Consider the following 20,079-nt stretch of genomic DNA (forward strand, 5'->3'; position numbering starts at 1 on the left):
GGGAAGTGCCGTTTCCTCTCCTCCTGTCCTTTCCAGGCCACCTGGAGGCGAGGCAGGCCCAGGCCAGGCCGCAGGTGTGCAGCACCAGCCTCCATCCCACTGTGGCCAGAGGTCCCTTCGGCTGAGGCCTGTGCTCCTCTGAGCAAGGACTGGACATCAGATCCTCTCCAGGAGCCCCGGCCCCTGTGGGCCCTGCAGGCAGGCTGCTTGCTGTCCCAGGGCCCTCAGCCTAGTTGTCCCGGAGCTCCTGTTCCCTGCTCCCCTCCTCTGGTGCTCTGAGTCACCTGGGAGCCCTCGTCCGTCCTTTCCCTGCTGCTCTGGTCCCAGCCATGGCCCAGCTGTCCACCTTCTTTCGGAGCCTTGCAGCAGTCCCAGCTCAGGTCTTGCCTCTTCTCTCGGGCGACCTCCCATCTGCGGAATGGGGGCAGGGCTGGCAGCTGGAGGGGGCGGGACAGGATGGGAAGGGACAAGTCCTCAGGAGGTGGTCCACAGGGACTCACACCAGGGCACTGCAGAGCACCTGGCCCCAGAGGGAAGGCTCCTTGTGTGGCCCCTGTCTTCCGGCTGGCCAGACCCTCCCAGACCCCCCCTCAGGGCCTGGGGCAGCAGCAGGGTTGGTCCTGGGCCAGGGAGCAGAGCAGGCCTGTGCCCCTCTCGAAGGGAGCACACAGCAGCAGGTGTGGCCACTTCCAGGGGCCGTTGAGTGCCACAGGGCATCTCTTCTCCACAAGGTGGAAGGACAGGGGAACCGACAGAGAACCTCCTGAACCAGGTGCTGGGGAGGGAGCCCTGGTGGCTGCCTGAGGGGTGCAGCTTGCCCCAGCTCCCAATGACAGCCAGGGGATGGGACACCAAGGAGGGCTGGGCGGGAGCCCAAGGGGGCTCTGGGGTGGGGGCTTTGTGCGATAGCCCATCAGGTGGTGGAGGGGGAGGGTTTCAAGAATCTTACACCTACCACCACCTCCTCAGACAGGCCCCTGGGGACAGAGGGGCGCAGTGAGGACTGGCCACCTTCAGGGGTCTCCTGCAGTGCCTCCACCTCGCCACCGGGGGCAGGGCACCTTGGACCCTGGGGCTTGGAGGGTGGAGCCAGAGTGGAGAGCCCCAGAGAGGCAGGTCTCTGGGGGAGGGATGGAAGCCCCCTCCCCAGCCTCAGGTCTGGCCGCCCGGGGCCCGCTGCACCTTCTCTGGTGTCCCCCACTGCCAGGACCCTCACTGTGCCGCTGACCCTGGACCTCTGCTTGCTAAATAGAGCTCCCTGTCCTGGCCAACCTTGCTCTGGGCTTGTCGCCTCCTTGTCCACAGGGCAACTGGCCCCAGTGGGCACTGAGGCCCAAGCCTCACTTAGCCTGGCACAACACCAGGGCAGCGCCCTTGCATCCTCTGTCCCACTGGGACCTGAGTGTCCACTGCACCAGAGGGGATGGCATTCTGGAGGGGTAGACTGAGGCCAGGGGAGGGCCTCTGTCCTGGTCATGGCCTCACACTCGTCAGTCTGTGGTCAGTGCTATAGAGGGCTCTCACAGGCAGGGGCTGTGGGCACCTTGAGCCAAGCACCCAAGTGCTCTTTCTTGGCCAGTGAGGCCCTGGTGCTGGACCCCACGCACCCCACAGCTGTGGACGAGGCTGACAGAGGGCCAGGATAGGAGGGGGGACTGGGCCTGAAAACGTCCTGTGCTCCTACCTCCTGCAGTTCCTTCATGACCACGTGTCCGGTGCTGTTGGTCCAAGGGCCGGACAGAGGAGGGCCTGGGGGCTGGGTGGTGGGCAGAAGACGGAGCCTGGCCTCAGGCCACGTCTGGGCAGGAGGTTGGTGCATCTGGCTCAGGGCATCGTACCTGCGCACTGTGGCCTCAGAAAAGCCTGGACCTCAGTTTCTCAGCCGAGGGGCAGATTGAGGCTGTTAGGGGGCACCTGACAGGCCCAGGGGTCCTTGGGTCAGGCGGGCTGTGGGACGAGGGAGGCAGTGGTGGCTCAGGGCCAGGCTTGTCGCCCAGAAGACGGTGACCCCCAAGTGGCCTTCTGCAAACTCCCTGCTTCCGGGGGGAGCTTCCCCAGAGATCCTAGTGGCCTTGGCCCGGTGTGGGCCTGGGGAGCTGGCTTTTAAAGACATCTCAGGGTTTCTGACACCATGGGCCTGGGAATCCCTGGCCACTCACAGCTCACCTGTGGGGAGTTCTGTTTGGTGCCTATAAATGTCTCCAGTCGGCAGAAACTCACTGGAGACCCCGGAGGCCCTTCTCGGAATCCTGGAGGGTGCAGACTCAGGAGGAGGCCAGACAGGAACAAGGTCAGGAGGGGCCTCTGCCAGCCTGCCAGCGTGCGCCAGGGGAGATGCAGGCAGCAGTCGCCCCAAGGGTAGTGCAGGGGCAGCGCGTCTTCCCTCCTGGTGGGTGGAGCTTGGTGAGACGTACGCGCTCCACACCACTGTGTGGGCTGGTGCAGAGTCAGGCTTTCCTTTTCCTTTCCTTTCCTTTTTTCTTCTTTTCCTTCTTCTTCTGTTTTTGTTTTGTTTGAAACAAAAAATGAGCAAATAAACTCTGAGGCCAGCCTTCAAGAAGTCCCCTCGCTACCTGGTAGTCACAGCCCCAGGTGCCCCCCAGAACACCACTGAAGCTGTGGTGTCCCTCCACCTGGTTACATAAGACACCGTGGCTCTGTCTCCTGCGTTCTCTCTGACTCTCGGGAAGCCCACTGCGGAACAGGGAAGAGTGCAGGACAGCCCAGAGCTGCCTTCAGATCACTGCAGTGTGGCCAGCTCCTAAGTGCAGCCTCATTTAGACATTCTGAGAGAACCACCCTGGAGTAAAGCCAGATTTGTTTGTGGTCCTGAAACACTAGGTGTGGGGCAATTTGTCATGTAGCCACAGCTGACTGATACAACAGGAGTGATGAAGAGACGCCGGTGTTCAGATCTGAAGGTCTCATGGTCACAGAGCAGTGGTCCACTGCACTAGGTAGCCCTGAGCCAGGAGCCTGGTCACTCGGGTAAGCAGATCAGAACGCACTGGGCTGACTTAACCTGGCTGGAGAGAAAGGGCATCGGCACATCCCAGGGGAGAAGTGTTGGTCACAGTGCCCCGAGATGGTTTAGAAAAGTACCTTGGAAGAAGAAGAAAGCAAGACTTCATGGCACCCTAAGCACAAAATAAGTCTCGCTTGGAAGAAGAGACCCCATGAGCTGGCTGGCACAAAACCCAGGGGGGCTGGCCAGTGTGGCCTGCAGGGTCCTGTCCCGGGCCAGCCAGACAGTCTGCAGCCTGGCCGGGGCCTCCAAGGAAAGAGCTGCACTTGAGGAGAGAGGGCACTGCCTCAGCCAGGCCGGTCACTCTGGTCACTGGTCACTCAGGTGCTGACGATGGCCGCACACTAGAACTTGTGAGTTCACACTCAGAATCTGTTCTGGGAGGTCACCACAGCCAGCCACACCCTCTCCTCCTGACAGTGGGGGGAACCGGACACCCACTTCCCACTTCCTACAGCGAGGCATCGCCCTGCTGAGATGGAATTCAAAACCATGTTTTCCAGCACTGATCTCAGCGGAAGTGCTGGCCACGTGTCACCCAGTGATGAGGACCACACAGACACACACACCCGCCATGAGACCAGCGAGGCCTGAAGGGAGGCCACCAGCGTGTGAAGGCCATAGTCTCTTTTCTGCTTTATGTTTTTCTGATTCCCAAAATGAATGCTTCGTTTTTATCATCAAAAAAGGGAACGAGAGTGCGCGCCTGTAATCCCAGTGGCTCAGGAGGCTGAGGCAGGAGGATCATGAGTTCAAAGCCAGCCTCGGCAAAAGTGAGGTGCTGAGCAACTCAGCGAGATCCTGTCTCCAAATAAAATTTAAAAAGGGCTGGGGATGTGTCTCCATGGTTAAGCGCCCCTGGGTTCGCTCCCTGGTACAAAATAAAAGGGTGGGGGATGAGCAGTGCACTTTCAAAGGCGGACCCTCCGTTGATGAGGATCCCTTTTGAGCCCCGTCATTGAGTCTCCCTGACTGGCCAGGTCTCCAATCCCCACTGTGAGGCCAGCACACTTGGCACACAGCACTGTCCCCAGGCAGAGCCAGCTCCCTGTGACAGCAGCCTGTCATCAGGATTCCTGTCCTCCTTCCCTCCAGCCTGAGCAGGGACAGACACCCTGAGCAAAGCCAGCCTCTCCACTCCCCCTCCAGCTCCCTCCCGCGAGGCCGGGACATATGACACTTGGGGACATCACGGGGCTCTCTCACCCCACGTGAGTGTGCAGAGCAGGGCTGGAGGAACAGAATGGGGAACAGAAGCAGAGAAGGGGCAGGGCGGGGTAGGCTAGCTGAGGAGGGGCGCGTGGAAGGAGGGACCCCACGCGGGAGCCGGGAACGTTCTGTCCAGACTTGATGCCAGGCTCTGTGTGACCGCTGTCCTCTGCCTCAACACACTCATCCTGGGAGCAGGGGCTGTGGCCTTTAGCTTCAAACCAGGCCACAGCAGCTGGGCTGGCCAAGCAGGTGCCTCTTGTGCCCGGACACCCCACTACCTTGAGAGATGGCCTCGCTCTGCTGGGAGGCTGTCACCGGGGCCACCTGGCCCCTCTGCTCTGTAAGACACTCCCTGACTCCGGCACTGCCAACACACCAGAGATGGTCATTTTAGTAGGAAGAGCTGACCAGTGAGCCTCCAGCCTGACCAGCCAGGCTCAGGGCCAAGGGCTTCTCTCTGGTGCGTGGAAGCCCCTTGGCTGGGAAGACTGGTTCTGACCCCACTGGCATGAGAGAGTTCCAGAGACCCCAGCTCCTGGGATCAACCTCCTGAGCCCCATTCAGGCCCAGATGTGAGGGGCTCCCCGTGACCCCTGTGTGTCTAGATGACCCCACCCCATGTCTTTGCTCTCCTGGGTGCTCAGGATGAAGGAAGAGACCAGGCCGCCCAAGGCCAAGGTCATGGCATGGCAGGAAGGGAGCCTGGCCTCTGGTGCCCTGCATCTGCTGGGTGGGGCTTCCTCAGGACCCTGTCACCCTCTTTGCCACCAAAACCTCCCCACTGCCATTGCAGACCCCAACCTTTGAAAGGCCTGGCTGGCCGACCCTGCTTGTTTGTGGAGAGACTCCACCACTCTACAGCAGAATCAGAGGCTCCTGGGCCCTGTCAAGTAAACCAAAGCGTCCCCCCCCCTGGTCCAGCCATGAGCTGAGACTCTCCTTGTGGGCCCTGGTCCCCAGCATAGGCTCCCACTGTCCCATCCTGCAGAGGAGCAAACTGGGGAGGGGTTGCATTCCCACCCATCAAGTTAGCCCCAGGGCCCCTGGAGGGGTGAAAGTTCATGGGTGCCCTGGAAGCTCCCCACTGTCTGTCCTGCCCTGGGGTCACCTGGAGGCCTCAGGCCCTCTGATGTGACATGGTCAGTTTGGGCTTTCACAGCAGACGTCTGTGAAAAGCTATCACCTCCCCTCTTCCTCCACCCATCCCTCCCCACCCTCCCTTCTATGTAGACAGAGACTAAAAATATCCCGTCATCCCCACGTGGCCACCCAGCCCAGACCGGGAGGCTTCCATGCCCCTCGCTGCGGCCGGGCAGTCCTGCCTTCAGCTCTGTGTCCTCAGCGACCGGCGCCAAGGCTGGCTGGACGGTAGGGGCAGGGGCTCTGAGGGGGGCGGGCAGCAAGGGAGGGGCCAGGCAGGGGCAGTGGGGGTGAGCACGTAGGTTGTGCTGGTGTCCCGTTAGCCTGGGGGTCACAGAGCTGAGTGCCTGCGACAGAGGCCCCTCCACAGGCCCAGCCCAGCTCCTCAGGGTGAACTGGGGGCTCAGCCAACAGGCTTCCTCAGTGGGCGGGGGGCCAGGAGGCCCCCGAACCCCAGGACGGCAGCCAGGGCCACGCTGGCCCGCTCCCCGCCAGGCTGGGTTAAGGCTGTGAGCTGCCCGCCTGCTCACCCTCCCTCCTCCCTGGGCAGGTGCTGGATAAGGCTCCGAGGCCCTGGGACCCCTGTCCCATGCTGGGATGGCAGCAGCATGTGCTCAGAGGCACCCCTGAGATGGCTGGGACGTGCTGGGTGCTCCCGTCTGACAGCCACTGTGTCACCATCGCAGCGGCTGGCCAAGGGAAGGCAGCAATGACGGGAATGCAGAGCCTGTGGGCGGTGGCCCAGGAGAGCCCCCGTGCCCGCAGCTCGCTGGTCTCTTGTGCTCACCCTGCCCGAGGGGGTGAGGGGGTCAAGCGTGTTGGATGGCCGGCCAGGTGCTGGCCCTGGCCTGAGCTGTCCTGTCCCAGCATGAGCCCAGGCTGGCCCCTGGAAGGCCTAAGTGGGCTCCTTGGGAGCATTCTGCTCAGTAGGAAGGAGAAGGGCAGCACAGGCCATGGAGGGGACAGGCCTCCAGCGCCTGCCCCGCGTCTCTGGCTCAGGCCTTGAGGTTGACTACTCACTCCATGGGTCTGTCTCTGCTTATTCGGCTCTGTTTTATCTTGTTTGATTTCTAGAGCATTCACTACGGCCGCCTGGCCCTGGGGGCTGCGTGGGTGCCCCCTGGTGGATGGGATGCCTCTGCTGTGCAAGCCTCTGCCTTGGGGTGACTGGGGGCAAACCCTTGGTGCAAACTCTTGCTTTAGGATGTTTTCTGAGGGCCAAACACCAGAAGCCCATAAATAAACAGGCTCGTCCTTCAACATGCCCAGGAGGAGCCTCTGGCTGAGCCACAGGGTCTTCAGTGGCCCAAGTTTGGCCATAGCCCCAAACCTGGCTGAGTTCCAGGGTTGGCTGCCTCAGTTTCTGTGTGACCTGGGGCAACTGAGTCAGGCTCTCTGTGCCTCAGCTTTCCTGCTGTAAAATGACACCCTCACCTTCAGGATGGTGGGGCTGAGTGGCTAATGCAGAGCAAGGTGGGACCTGGAGACCCCCATTTGGGCAGGGTAGACTTGGGAGGATGGTGGATCCAGGCCCTTCACCCCCAGCTTCTCCATTGGCAGATGGGGAAATGGGACCAGAGAGAGGAGCAGAGCCACCCCAGGCCACCAAGAAAAGGCCTGGGCGGCGGTGCGAATCAGGGGGCAGGAGACCCTAAAATGCCCCCAACAGTCACTCAGTAACGCGGCCCTCAGGCAGAGGGGTAGGGGTAGGGCTGGCCTTTGGGGAGCTCGAGTGGCACAGGAGTCCTGTCCTCTGGGGGCCTGTCCTTCCCCAGTGGCTTGGCCACCTCCTCCCTGTGAAATGGGAACCGAGTTTTTCCCCTCCAAGGCTGTGGCCTGGGTCGAGGGAGGTGGCAGACAGGGGCCCCATGTCAGCCAGGCTCAGCCAGGGCTGGCTGGGGCAGGGAGGGTGTGCACCGACGGTCCCCAGAGAGAGTGAGCCTGTCACCCAGGCTGACCCTACTCTCTCCCCTTCCTAGGAACTCAGGTGGGTGACAGGGTGGGCTGCAGAGTGTCCCTGCCCGGCTCTGGCATCATGGTGCGGAATGTGGACGACCTGGACTTCCAGCTGCCCTCGCACGCCCAGGACATGCTGGACGGCCTGCAGCAGCTTCGCTCTCTGCCCAAGCTGGCCGACGTCACCCTGCTGGTGGGCGGCCGGGAGCTGCCTTGCCACCGCAGCCTGCTGGCGCTCAGCAGCCCCTACTTCCACGCCATGTTTTCTGGTGACTTCGCCGAGAGCTTCTCTGCTCGTGTCGAGCTACCTGATGTGGAGCCGGCCGTGGTGGGACAGCTGCTGGACTTCGTGTACACGGGTCGGCTGACCATCACACAGACCAACGTGGAGGCCCTGACGCGCACGGCCTCCCGCCTCCACTTCCCTGCCGTGCAGAAGGTCTGTGGCCGCTACCTCCAACAGCAGCTGGATGCCACCAACTGCCTGGGAATCTGCGAGTTCGGGGAGCAACAGGGGCTGCTGGGGGTGGCTGCCAAGGCCTGGGCCTTCCTGCGGGAGAACTTTGAGGCCGTGGCCCAGGAGGACGAGTTCCTGCAGCTGTCCCGAGAACGGCTGGCTACCTGTCTGGCCGGTGACCTGCTGCAGATGCAGCCGGAGCAGAGCCGGCTAGAGGCCCTGCTGCGCTGGGTGCGCCATGACGCCCAGGCCCGGGCTGTCCACCTGCCCGAGCTGCTCAGCCTCGTGCACCTGGACGCAGTGCCCAGGCCCTGCAGGCAACAGCTGCTGGCCACAGAGCCGCTGATCCAGGAGTCAGAGGCCTGCCAGGAAGCGCTGTCCCAGAGCCACAGTGGGGTGAGTGAGGGCCTGCAGCTCCTCCTGCCGAGACGCCACCTGCCCGGGGAGCAAGAACAAGAAAGGGGGGTCACCAAGGTGCCACCAGCTTTGCACTGCTCCTGCCTTGGGTTGGTCACCTGTGAGGGCATTCCTCATCCCTCAAGTACAGATTGTGCCCTGAGAGCCACACCCTGGGTATCAGAGTGGGGAACCTAGAAGTGGCCCCATCCAGAAGGACCCCGTGGCTCCGCAGGAAGAGCCTGAAACAGACCCCAGGCAGAGGGGGAAGGCCAGGTGCTCAGGCACCCTCCAGGGGTGGCGTCAGGAGCTCTCTGGAGGAGGGGGCATCAGAGCAGGGTCCTCAAGGAAGGAGCTCAGCAGGAAGGAAGGGGGCGGGGGTGTCGAGATGGTCCAGGAAGGTGGCCCAGGGGGCTCCTAGGCAGGGGCACAGGCAGCCTGGCAGCCACCAGCATCTGCCCTGAGGGTGCTGAGTGGCCTCATGGATGCCCTTCGTGTTGTGCTGACTGCAGGCGGGGCAGGTCCTGGTGAAGTGACAGACCTGGACGTGGCTGAGACAAGGAGCCACGTGGGTCGGCCTCCAGACAGCCTGGAGGGGCGTTGGGGGAGGCTTGGCCCAGCCTGGTGGCTCCGGGCAGTGTACAGGGGGCAGAATCCTGACCCCGGCCACCGCCGGGCCCTGGCCAATCACAGTGGGCCTGGCCTCATGCTGCAGCCGCCTGGGAGCTGCCCGGCTGGCCATCACAGTGATCCTGGTGGTGGGAGGCTGGACATTCTGGAGAAGGTCCTGGCAGCCTGGAACAGTGGCTCCTGACTGAGACTGTGTCTCCCAGAGCAGCCCAGCCAGGGGCAGGGGGCTGTGCGTGGCTGCTGAACGGCAGTGGGCACAGTGCTGGCCCTCACACACGCTGCCTCCGCAGCCGTCTGCACCCCTCCGCCACTAAGGCAACCCGCACACGTGTGCACACATGTAAGCACACACACACACACACACACACACACACACACACACACGTGTGCACCCCTGCTGAGGCTGGCCCAGGTGTGGCCCTGACACAGGGACCTCCATGGGCCCCTGGCGTGGGGAGATGGTGGCCAGATGCTCTGCCCCTGCTCCTGCCCACAGGTGATGCTGGGCCTCCCGCAGAAGATGGAGGAGGTGCTGGTGGTAGTGGGCGGGCGGGCACTGGAGGAGGACGAGGGTGGTGAGGAGCCCACTCCTCAGCCTGGGAACTTCGCCTTCTACAACACCCAGGCCCGTGAGTACCTCCCCACACCGCTTCAGGTGGCCCTGGTGTCACCTTGCAGAGGCACAGGGAATAGGGCCCTTGCCCAAGTCCATGTACTGGGGTGCTCGTCGGGCCTTCTTGGGGACACATTCAGTCCCCTCTCCCTCCAGCCAGATCCCCATCTCTGCTCTTTGTCAGGTTCTGGTGGCCAGAGCGCAGGTCCCACGGCCCAGGGAGAGCTGTGTGGGGTGGTGGCCTGGGTCACTGCTTCCTCTCAGTGCCCCTTCCCTGGCACAGGGACAGAGGGGCGCAGGCTGCCTGGGTGAGCGCTCGGCCCACGGGCTCTGGCCCCAGCCGTGAGCAGGCTGCTCTGCCTCCCTGAGGGCCCTCAGCTTCCTCCTGTGCCCAGGGGACCTGGGGCCTCTCACACAGTCACCAGGAGGCCAGGAGCTGAGGGCACACCGGGGACAGGCCTGCTGTTTGGGGGGGGGGCCTCCCTGCCTTCCTGGGAAGGGGTGAGGGGCTCTGAGGGCCCCTCGTGGCTCTGTTGGCCACTTCCTGGGAAGGTTCTGGGGCAGGTGGCCAGCCACCGCAGGGCGGCAGCGGCTGGTCGGCTGGAGGAAGTCCGAGGCCGGCTGTCCAGGTCAGAGGCTGACGAGAGGGGATTTGGGGCTGACGTCAGGAGGGAGCAGCTGTCCCTCAGACCTGGCCAGGAGGTCAGCAGGGCAGGGTGGGGGTGCTGGCATCCCAGGCCCGCTGACTACTGGGCAGTCCCCACCCTGGGTGACACAGGCATGAGTCAGGGGACACTCGGTCCCTGCCCACGGTGCCAGGCTCTTGCTCACCATGAGGCCCTGATTCCATGTCCTGAGACTCTCCTAGACAGTGAGCATTCCCAGGTGCCTCCCCAGGGCTGGTCTCGCCCACAGATGCTGCCATTCCTAGGACCCCAGCGTCCCCGACAGGCTCTTGCTGATGTTTTTTCGACATCTTCTCATCTCTTGCCTCAGTTTACCCCAGAGCCCCAGGAAGGCAGGTCTGACTTGGCACATCACCCGCTCTCCCAGCAGTGAGAACACCCCCCACACCCACCACTGTGGAGCCGTCCCCGGGCCCCACCCGTCCTCCCATGCCACCCCTCCCCAGGGAAGCAGGAGGACCCCCAGACACACAGAGGGAAACCTGGGCCGGGGCTCATCCACACGCTGGCGCATGAGAGCTGGGGTTTGGACCCGTTCTGCTTCCCAGAGGGCCAGGGTCCGATGCCCCCTGGGGCCAACAGGGGGCTCAGGGGGAGGGTTGGGTGGCTGGATGGTGAGTGATGTTTTTATGACCCACTAGTGACACCCACAGATCAGGTGACAGCCCGCACCCCATGTGACTGAGGGGAGACTGGACCTGGGACTGAATGGCCGCTTGGGGTCAGGGGGGTGAACCACGTGGCCTGGCCTGCAGAGCCTGGTGGCCTTTGCTTGCTACGTCCCTGGGTGCCGCCCGTGAACAGGCTGGGTGCCGTCTCCCCTCTGTGGCTGGCCGGGCCCCTCTGTGCCCCTTGTCTACAGCGAGGGGTGCTTCCTCCGCATGCTCCTCTCTCCCGCAGGGAGCTGGACGGCTCTCCCGGACTTCCCCGACTACCACAAGTGGGGCTTCTCCCTGGCAGCACTCAACAACGACGTCTATGTCACAGGTGGGCAGCCAGCTAGCCCCTGCCCGGTGAGTGCCTGGCCTAGTACTGGCCCCAGATCAGCTCTCCCCTCTCACAGGGTCCCTCCGGGCTCGGCCAAGCTGTGAAAGCAAGGAGTCTAAGTCCAGGGGGGACCGGTAGGCGCTGGAGCCGGGCAGTGTTCACTGACTGCCCAGGGCCAACCTGCTGTGCTCCTGCAGCCAGCGTGTCCCCAGAAGGAGCTGGTGACAGGATTTGGGGTTCCTGATAGGATTTGTCTGGGGGAGAAATCTTCCCCTGTTGGGGGTGGGGAATCCTCACCTCCCCTTGTGCATGAGGAAGGAGGTCCACAACTCCATGCCACCCACAGTGCCGCCCACAGCCCAGGACCTGGTGGCATGGAGGCGCAACACATTCGTGATCATGGCCTGGCACGGGGCAGGGGAATTTGGACCCAGTGGTTACCAATGTCACTAGGGGGACATGGGTACCCAGACCCCAGGGATCCAGAGACCCCACCTTGGTGGGACCCGTGTAGATAGAACCTCTCCTGGCAGGTGGCTCCCGGGGCACCAAGACAGACACCTGGTCGACCACCCAGGCCTGGTGCTTCCCGCTCAAGGAGGCAGCCTGGAAGCCTGTGGCACCCATGCTGAAGGCCCGCACCAACCACGCCAGCGCCGCGCTCAACGGGGAGATCTACGCCATTGGCGGTGAGGCCTCCCTCCCCACTCCCTGCAGCCGCAGGAGGCCCCTCCTTCCTGCCCAGAGGTCAGGGAAGTCCACAACAGGGCTTCCAGTGGGTGGCTCTCAAAACCCATGGCCTGGGAGACCTCAAGCCAGCCCCGGTGCTTCGGATGCCTTTGGGGACAGAGGAAGCAGGACAATGAGTCAGGAGGGGCCGGCAGAAACGGAGGCCTTGATTTGCCAGCAGGGTGACCATGCCACCCCTGAAGCTGGGACTCAGCCTTTAGCTCAGGGTCACTGGGAAGTCTCCGAGTGGGGAACCCGCTGTGGCCACTTTCTCATGGCTGTCAGGCCCACTGAGCCTCTAGCCTGAAACAGGACCAACTAGTCACGCAGGCCCCCCCAGTGCTAGAGCAAGCAGCCACCCGGGAATTATCAATCCGAGTGTTGAACATGAGATGCATGTGACCCTCGAGCTCTGTAGGTAACCTGCCCGGCCCTACAGCCATTCCTCATGCCCACCTGTCCCCTGTTCCCTCAATGGCTGCTGTGTCCCTAGCCAGGAAGCAGAGAGCACACAGAATCCCCAGGGCATCTCAACCCCCAGGGTCACATGGTGGGGCGCCGTGACACCCCAGGTGCCATCAAGACTGGGGCACGAGGAACGCGAGGCGCACCTCCTGCTCCACGGCCGGGCTCCCCTTCTCTGTCACATCCAGACCCCACCGGGGACTGGGCACGGGCTGCCGATAGCTCCAGGGTCTTTCTTCTTGCCGTCCACCCTCTCAGGCCTGGCCAGGGCCCTTCAGGGTCCAAGTGACTGTCCACTCCCTGCCAGTTGTCGGTGGCATGGCCTCGGGCAGGCAGCCTCAGCTCTCGGAGCCCCGGCCTCCCTGGATGTGGGAGGCTGGCTGCCCCGGAGGCCACGCTCCCCTCTTGCCCCAACCCTGTGCACCCCTGAGAGCTCCCTCTGGAGGCCCACAGCCTCCCCTCACGTGGCTGAGCTGCCCCACAGGCACTGCCCTGGGCGTGGTGGAGGTGGAGAGCTACGACCCCTACACGGACAGCTGGACGTCCGTCAGCCCGGCCCTCAAGTACGTCAGCAACTTCTGTGCGGCCGGCTGCCGGGGCCGGCTCTACCTGGTGGGCTCCAGCGCCTGCAAATACAACGCGCTGGCCCTGCAGTGCTACAACCCCGTCACAGGTGGGCAGGGTCACAGTGGGCAGGGGCGGGGACTACAGGCCCCTCTGCAAGGCTCCCAAACCAGTCCCAGCCCAGTGGGCCGAGGGGGGGCCGAGAGGAGGGGAGAGGTGGCCTTGGAGCTCTCACGAAGGGCCACGGCCCCTTTAGAGAGGGGTGGGAAGGGCGGCGGGCAGTGCAGGGCCGGGTCGCCTCGCAGAGGGCAGCAGCCTGTCTGTCCTGCCCCAGCCCCTCGCCTGTCCTGAAGCTGCCTGGTGGCTTGGTGCACCTGGACTGGCCTCTCGGGCAGTGATCCTGGACCTCCGAGACCCAGTGAGTCTCAGCTGGGTATTCTCCAGCAGGGTGGCCTTCCCAGCCCTGGTCCCGGTCCCTTTATCCTCTGGACAGTGGAGATGAGAGGGACCATCCACCAGTGAGAGCCAGACTCCAGGTGGGGACGGGGCCCCCGGGGAGGCCTGGGGGACAGGCCACTGCGAGCAGCCTGGAGACAGGCTCGAGGACGACGAGCAGAAGATCAGTGGACTTGGCCTCCAGGGTAGAGGGACGGCCCCCTCCACAAGTGTCCAGTCTCAGGGAGGGTGCTCACGCGGTCCGCAGCAGAGAGCAGCAGGCTCCGAGCGGCGCCTGGCCTTGGCTGTGGACCGCGCCCGTCCCCTCTGGTGAAGGTGCCCGTTGCCTGCAGATGCGTGGAGTGTGATCGCCTCGCCCTTCCTGCCCAAGTACCTGTCCTCGCCCCGCTGTGCCGCGCTGCAGGGGGCGCTGTACCTCATCGGTGACAACACCAAGAAGGTCTACGTGTACGACCCGGGGGCCAACCTGTGGCAGAAGGTGGGCTCCCGCCTCCCAGGCCCCTCTCCACTGGTGGGCCCTGCTGGACTCCTGGCCCGGGGGGCACAGAGAGGCCAGCAGGGAGGTGAAGACAGGCTTCACTGTCCCCTGGATGCACCCCGCCACGCCGTGCTGAGGACGGGTGAGCTGGTCACCACCGGCACTCTGTCCCTGGGGAGCGCCCCGGCTCAGGCACTGGGTGTTTCAGAGGCAGCCACAGACTAAAAGGAAGCAGCTCCTCCCGCCGGCCACCAGGGAGTGAGCCTCCCCTGGGGTGCTCGGGCCAGGGAGCCGATTCCTGAGCTGCCCTCCTGTGGGCTCCCTCGATCCCCAGGCACCCCCACTCTGCCACTGGCCCAGGGGAGGATGGGAGGTGGTCATTCCAGAGGCCAGCCTGGGGCCACCGGAGCCCCGGTCTTCTCCTCATTGGAGGCCACGATGGGTCTCAGCCCGCGCTGGACACTGGGCCTGCCCTCCAGAGGCTGAGCTGAGGCTCCCCTCCCGCAGGCGCCCTGGGAGGCTGCAGCCGCTGTCCTGCCAACAGTGGCCTCTGCATTCCTGCTGCCTGCAGCTGTCCCTGGGTGTCAGCACTCTGCTGACCTGAGGCCCCCACCACAGTGGCAAAACAGGTGCAGCACGGGCCCTGCCAGGGCACTGCTTCCTGGGCCCGTCCTGCACCAGGCCTCTCCGGCCGTGCTCAAGGGCCAGGCTGGGTCCCACCACCGGCTCTCCCAGGAGTGCCCACAGTCTCTCAGGCCATGTCCTGAGAGAAAGCTACGCCCTTGTCCCTCAACCGCTCTCCAGGGCACTCCTGAGGCCTTAGGCAGGGGCAAGGAGTGTGTGCGCGGGCAGGGGTCCCGCGGTGGCCGCCCTCCGGGGTGTCTGCAGGTGAGCACACCTGCCCCCCCCCGTGCCCTCGAGACAGCCACTGTGAGTGGAGGCTCAGTCCAGCCTCCCTGGAGGCCCCTGGGCTTAGGCCTCAGGGTCCCCTCAGCCCCTCCGACACCAGGAGAGGTCATCCTCTGGGGAATCGCAGGGCTCCCCCAGAGGGGGTCTGAGGAAGCCTGAGGGGTCCTGTGACCTCCCCAGGAAGCTGGTACAAACTGCCCTGCCACCCTCCCCCAACCGCTGACCCTGGTGAGGACGCTGTTGGCCCTGAGCCTCTGGCCTGCTGGATGCTGACCACTGACCATCCACAGGTGCAGTCCCAACACAGCCTGCATGAGAACGGTGCGCTGGTGCCTCTGGGCGACGCCCTGTACGTGACAGGGGGCCGCTGGCAGGGCATGGACGGCGACTACCGTGTGGAGATGGAGGCCTACGACACGGTGCGGGACTCCTGGACGCGCCACGGGGCCCTGCCCCGCCTCTGGCTCTACCACAGCGCCTCCAGCATCTTCCTGGACGTCTCCAAGTGGACCCGGCCCTTCAGCCCAGCCCAGGAGCACTAGGTGGGGAGCAGCTGGCGGGGCCTCCCCATCAGGCCCTTGCCACCCTGCAGAATCCCCTGGGCTCTCACCGGTTCCACCGGAGCTGCTGTCTCCAGGGCTTTGGGCCACAGGGGACATCAGAAGGCACACTGGGAGGACGTGGCCTGTGTCCACAGTTCTGGCAGCACGGCCAGATCTCCAGACACCTGTGTGGGAGGAGGGCTTTGCTGACCTGGGAAGCCAACCCCAGAGGAAGGCCCTGGGGGATCGGGACGCCCCAGAACTCAGGCCTCTCCCAGGGTCAGCTCCTAGGGCCTCTGTGCCCCACCTGTGGCCCTCGGGGAAGTTGCCTAAATGAGGAATAAATGTGGGCACTGAAGCAGGGCCCTGGCATGGGCCAGCACCAGCCCTCTCTGGCTTGCTCTGACCCACTGCTGTGTGACCACACCTGGCAGCCTGCCAGCTCTGGCCTTGGGCTCTGTGCTCACTGCAACAGGACCACAAGGAGTCCCCCCCCACAGTGGCACTGTGCTGAGAGCCACAGCAGGGTTGAGAGCCATTGAGATGACGATGGTTATGTTAAGCTGTGTATTCAGTTGTATATTAGACCCCTGCTGTCCGCCTTGGGCGCCCCCTACTTTGGAGTTCTTGCGGGGATTCCTGGAGAGTTCTCGTTGGTTGGGGAAGTTCCGGAGGAGGGATTTCCGGTTGGTGTCTGGTGTTCCTGGAACCCCGCGTGGGTGGCGTTCGCGGGAGTGCGGCTAATAAAGGAGTTCCTGTTTTGAACCTACAAGTGCCTGGTGGCGGCTCTGTTATTTCGTGCCCAGCAGACTGTGGCAGCACTGTGATTCCAGATTTGCTTCTGGGGACAAAGGAGGCCTTGTTCAGCCCTTTCTGTGCCCCGTCCAGGACGCCCTAGGAAAGAAGGGGGTGGGCCACGAGGCACAGAGGGTCTGGAGGGTCTGAAGGTAGGCGGCTGGGGAGGGCGCTTGAGGACAGGATGCCCTGCTTCTTGGGACAGTGTTCATCAAAGAAAAGGCTCTGGAATGAGATTACCCACAGGGTGGGACCCACTGGAGTCTGTAGGGACTTTTGTGGCTCTGGGTCTGAAGGGGTCTTGCTTCCAGAACCTCCTGAGAGACGAAGCTCCGGACATTATTTGCCTCCTGCTGTCTCAGGCCTGCCCCCAGGGGCCCTTGAGTATCACCAGCCATGCAGGGTTGGCCCTCCTCTCCCTCCTTCTCCCCTCTCCTTCTCCCTCCCCCTCTCCCTCTCTCCTCTCCCTCTCCCTCCCTCCCTCTCCCTCTCCCTCCTCTCCCTCTCCCTCCTCTCCCTCTCCGCTCTCTCTTCCCTCTCCCTCCTCTCCCTCTCCCTCCTCTCCCTCTCCCTCCTCTCCCTCTCCCTCCTCTCCCTCCCTCTCCCTCCCTCTCCCTCTCCTTCTCCTTCCTCTCTCCTCCTCTCTCTCTCTCTCCCTCTCTCTCCCCCTCTCCCCCCTCCCTCTCCCTCTCCCTCTCCCTCCCTCCTCCCTCCCCCCTCTCCCTCTCCTTCCCTCCCTCTCCCTCTCTCTCCCTCTCCCCTCCTCTCCCTCCTCTCCCTCTCCCTCCTCTCCCTCTCCTTCCTCTCCCTCTCCCTCTCTCTCCCTCTCCCTCCCTCCCCCTCCTCCCCTCTCCCTCTCCCTCTCCCTCTCCCTCCCTCCCTCTCCCTCCTCCCTCCCTCTCCCTCTCCCTCCTCTCCCTCTCCCTCCTCTCCCTCTCCCCTCCTCTCCCTCTCCCTCCTCCCCTCTCCTTCTCCCTCCTCTCCCTCTCCCTCTCCCTCTCCCTCTCCCTCCTCTCCCTCTCCCTCTCCCTCCTCTCCCTCTCCCTCCTCTCCCTCTCCCTCCTCTCCCTCTCCCTCCTCTCCCTCTCCCTCCTCTCCCTCTCCCTCCTCCTCTCCCTCTCTCCCTCCCTCTCCCTCCCTCTCCCCTCTCCTTCTCCTTCCTCTCCCTCTCCCTCTCTCTCCCTCTCCCTCTCTCTCCCCCTCTCCCCTCTCTCCCTCCCCCCTCTCCCTCCCTCTCCCTCTCCCCCCTCCCTCTCCCTCTCTCCCTCTCCCTCTCCCTCTCTCTCCCTCTCCCTCTCCCTCCTCTCCCTCTCCCTCTCTCCCTCTCTCCTCCCTCTCCCTCTCCTTCCTCTCCCTCTCCCTCTCTCTCCCTCTCCCTCTCTCTCCCCCTCTCTCCCCTCCCTCTCCCTCTCCCTCTCCCTCCCTCCTCTCCCTCTCCCTCCCTCTCCCTCTCCTTCCTCTCCCTCTCCCTCTCTCTCCCTCTCCCTCTCTCTCCCCCTCTCTCCCCTCCCTCTCCCTCTCCCTCTCCCTCTCCCTCCCTCTCCCTCTCCCCCCTCTCCCTCTCCCTCTCCCTCTCTCTCCCCCTCTCTCCCCTCCCTCTCCCTCCCTCTCCCCCTCCCCCTCCCCCTCCCCCTCCCCCTCCTCTCTCTCTCTCTCTCTCTCTCTCTCTCTCTCTCTCTCTCTCTCTCTCTCTCTCTCTCTCGTCCTGAATCAGGCACCATGTTTGTAACCAAGGACATATTTAAGAACTCTCACCTGGTCTGAGTGCCACACCCTCTCTGTCTCCATCAGAAAATGAGCTGCAGTTAGGACTCAGCCCTAGCACTGCCCTGCCCTGACCCTCCAAGGCCTCCAGATCCAGCCCAGGGCACCTGGGCTTTTACCCCTGGGTTCTGAGTTCGTGTTAGGGTCCACTCTGCTCCCAGGCCTGACTTCCATGCCAGTTTTGGGACCTTGGGCCCAGGTAGAGCAGGTCCTCCAAGAAAAAGAGCCAGGGCCTGAGGGACCCAACTGCCTGATGGACAGGGTGAAAACGGGGCGAGGGTCTCTGGGACCCTTGACTCTTGCTGCACAGAAGTTTCCAGGAACCCTTTCTAGGCTGTTTAAAAACCGCGCCTTGAAGAGTGAGACCGACTTATGCTGGTGGGAAAGGTGGGTGCTGGCCAGAGCATGCATGGGAATGGGGGCCGTTCTGGGGTTGGGCACATGCCAACCAGTTTCAAACCACACCTTGGCTGGTCCACGGAGCTGCCCAGTTCAGGACACATGCAGTGGTGGTGCAGAGAGGGCCTTGGGGAGGGAGGGCAGTGCCCTGAGGGAGGACGTGGAAGAACAGGTGCTTCTCACTTTCCTGTCCCCTCCCGTTAGTGCCGCGCACCAGCCAAACCAACCAGAACCCAGAAGAGAAGGAAGAGAGGCTGTGGCACAGTCCACCAAGGCCACTCTGGTGCAGAGCAGGTGGGGAAGGGGCCAGGCCACTGGGATGGCACATGGGGACTCTCGGGCATGTGACTCAAACCCTGGGTGATGCTCATTCACACAGGACAGGGATGACCACGGGCAGCCTGAACCTGTTACTGAAGACCTCAGGAACACAGGACTCAGAAGGACTGGGGCTCATGCGGGCTTCTAGAAGGGACATGGGGCACTTTAGGACGTGTGCCAGCCAAGCACCACCCCCTACCCTGCTCTCAAGCTCCCTCCAACCATGGGGTGTGCGTCTGCCAAGTGGGTGCAGCATGTCCTCCGGCAGATGGGGCTGGGGGAGAGAGCCCCTGCAGCAGCCCAGCCCCCAGGGTGCCCAGGGAGCCTCAGTAGCCAGGCCCCGCACCACGAGGCCCAGGGCTGCAGCCATGTCCACTGGGCTCCGGTCTGCCCGCACCGCCCCTGGTCACCCAGCCTCTTCATGGGGTCAGCTGCAGGCACCTCATGGAACGAGCCACAGGGACAGGCAGCCTGGAGGCCCCTGTGGTCAGTGAACCCCCAGTCCTCGGCCTGTTAGGGGGAGCATGCACCTGCACTCTGTCAGGACTTAGGGGAGCGAGGACACGACCCGCACGAGGGCCTGCGTATGGTCCCTGTTACGGTCTGGATGTGAGGTGTCCCCCAGAGGCTCCCGAGTGAGACAGTGTGAGGGTTCCGAGGGGAAGTGACTGGGCCTGAGAGCCTTAGCCCCGTCGGAGAACTGTCCCTGCAGGCACTGACTGGGGTGCCTGGCAGAGGTGGGCACTGGGGCCTGGCTGGGCACGAGGTTTGCATCTGACCATCCTGTGAGCGCTTCTCTCCGCCACTCTTCCGCCATCATGTTCTGCTCCCCTTGAGCCCTGAGGAATGGAGCCTGCTGAAACCCTGCGCTCCTCCCCCAAGATGCTTCTGGTCAGATCTTCTAGTCCCAGCAGCGAAAACGTGATTAAAACAGTCCCTGCTCCCCATGTGGCACCAGATGCCCAGCCTCCGGAGGGCCTGCAGTGGGGGTGACCACTCCTGGTCCCCAGCCAGGGAGATCAAGGGGTCTTCCTGAAGGAAGGGTCCCTACGCGAAGGCAATGTGGCCTCCCAGGGCCCACAGACTGCTCGGGGACTGCCAGGCTCAGGGGTGGGGGCGGTTTCCATCACAATCACATTTAAGAATGGGACTTTTGGGGCTGGGGCTGGGGCTCAGTGGTAAAGCCCTTGCCTAGCATGCATGAGGCACTGGGTTCAGTTCCTGGCACCAAAATAAAAAATGAACAAATAAAATAAAGGTCTGGTGTTCATCATCATCATCAACAACAAAGTGACTCTTCCCAGCTACTTGTGAGGCTGAGGCAGGAGGATTCCAAGTTTGAGGTCAGCCTGGGCAACTTCTAAGACCCTGTTTCAAAATGACAAATAGAAGGGCTGGGAACGTAGCTCAGCGGTCACGTGCTCCTGGGTTCCGTCCCCAGTGCTGGCTAAGTGGTAGATATCAGTCCTGACCAGAATGCCCACAGGACCAGTACCTACCCTTCTGCATTATACTGTGAGCTAAAAGCTAATTCTTTAAATTAATTTTTTAATCG

General features: G+C 63.4%; 1 protein-coding gene across 1 annotated transcript; it reads left to right on the forward strand.

The window, feature by feature from the left end:
• Window positions 1-5,500: 5,500 nt before the first annotated feature.
• On the forward strand, window positions 5,501-16,017 carry Klhl30 (kelch like family member 30). The gene is made up of 8 exons (XM_026396007.2): window positions 5,501-5,605; window positions 7,357-8,186; window positions 9,313-9,445; window positions 11,016-11,102; window positions 11,636-11,791; window positions 12,781-12,969; window positions 13,649-13,794; window positions 14,994-16,017. Exons 1-8 carry the CDS (start codon window positions 5,530-5,532, stop codon window positions 15,243-15,245), a joined length of 1,869 nt encoding a protein of 622 aa, XP_026251792.1. The 5' UTR covers window positions 5,501-5,529; the 3' UTR covers window positions 15,246-16,017.
• The last annotated feature ends 4,062 nt before the right edge of the window (window positions 16,018-20,079 follow it).

The sequence above is a fragment of the Urocitellus parryii genome, chromosome 1 (assembly GCF_045843805.1).
Source record: "Urocitellus parryii isolate mUroPar1 chromosome 1, mUroPar1.hap1, whole genome shotgun sequence".
In the NCBI taxonomy this organism is placed as follows: Eukaryota; Metazoa; Chordata; class Mammalia; order Rodentia; family Sciuridae; genus Urocitellus; species Urocitellus parryii.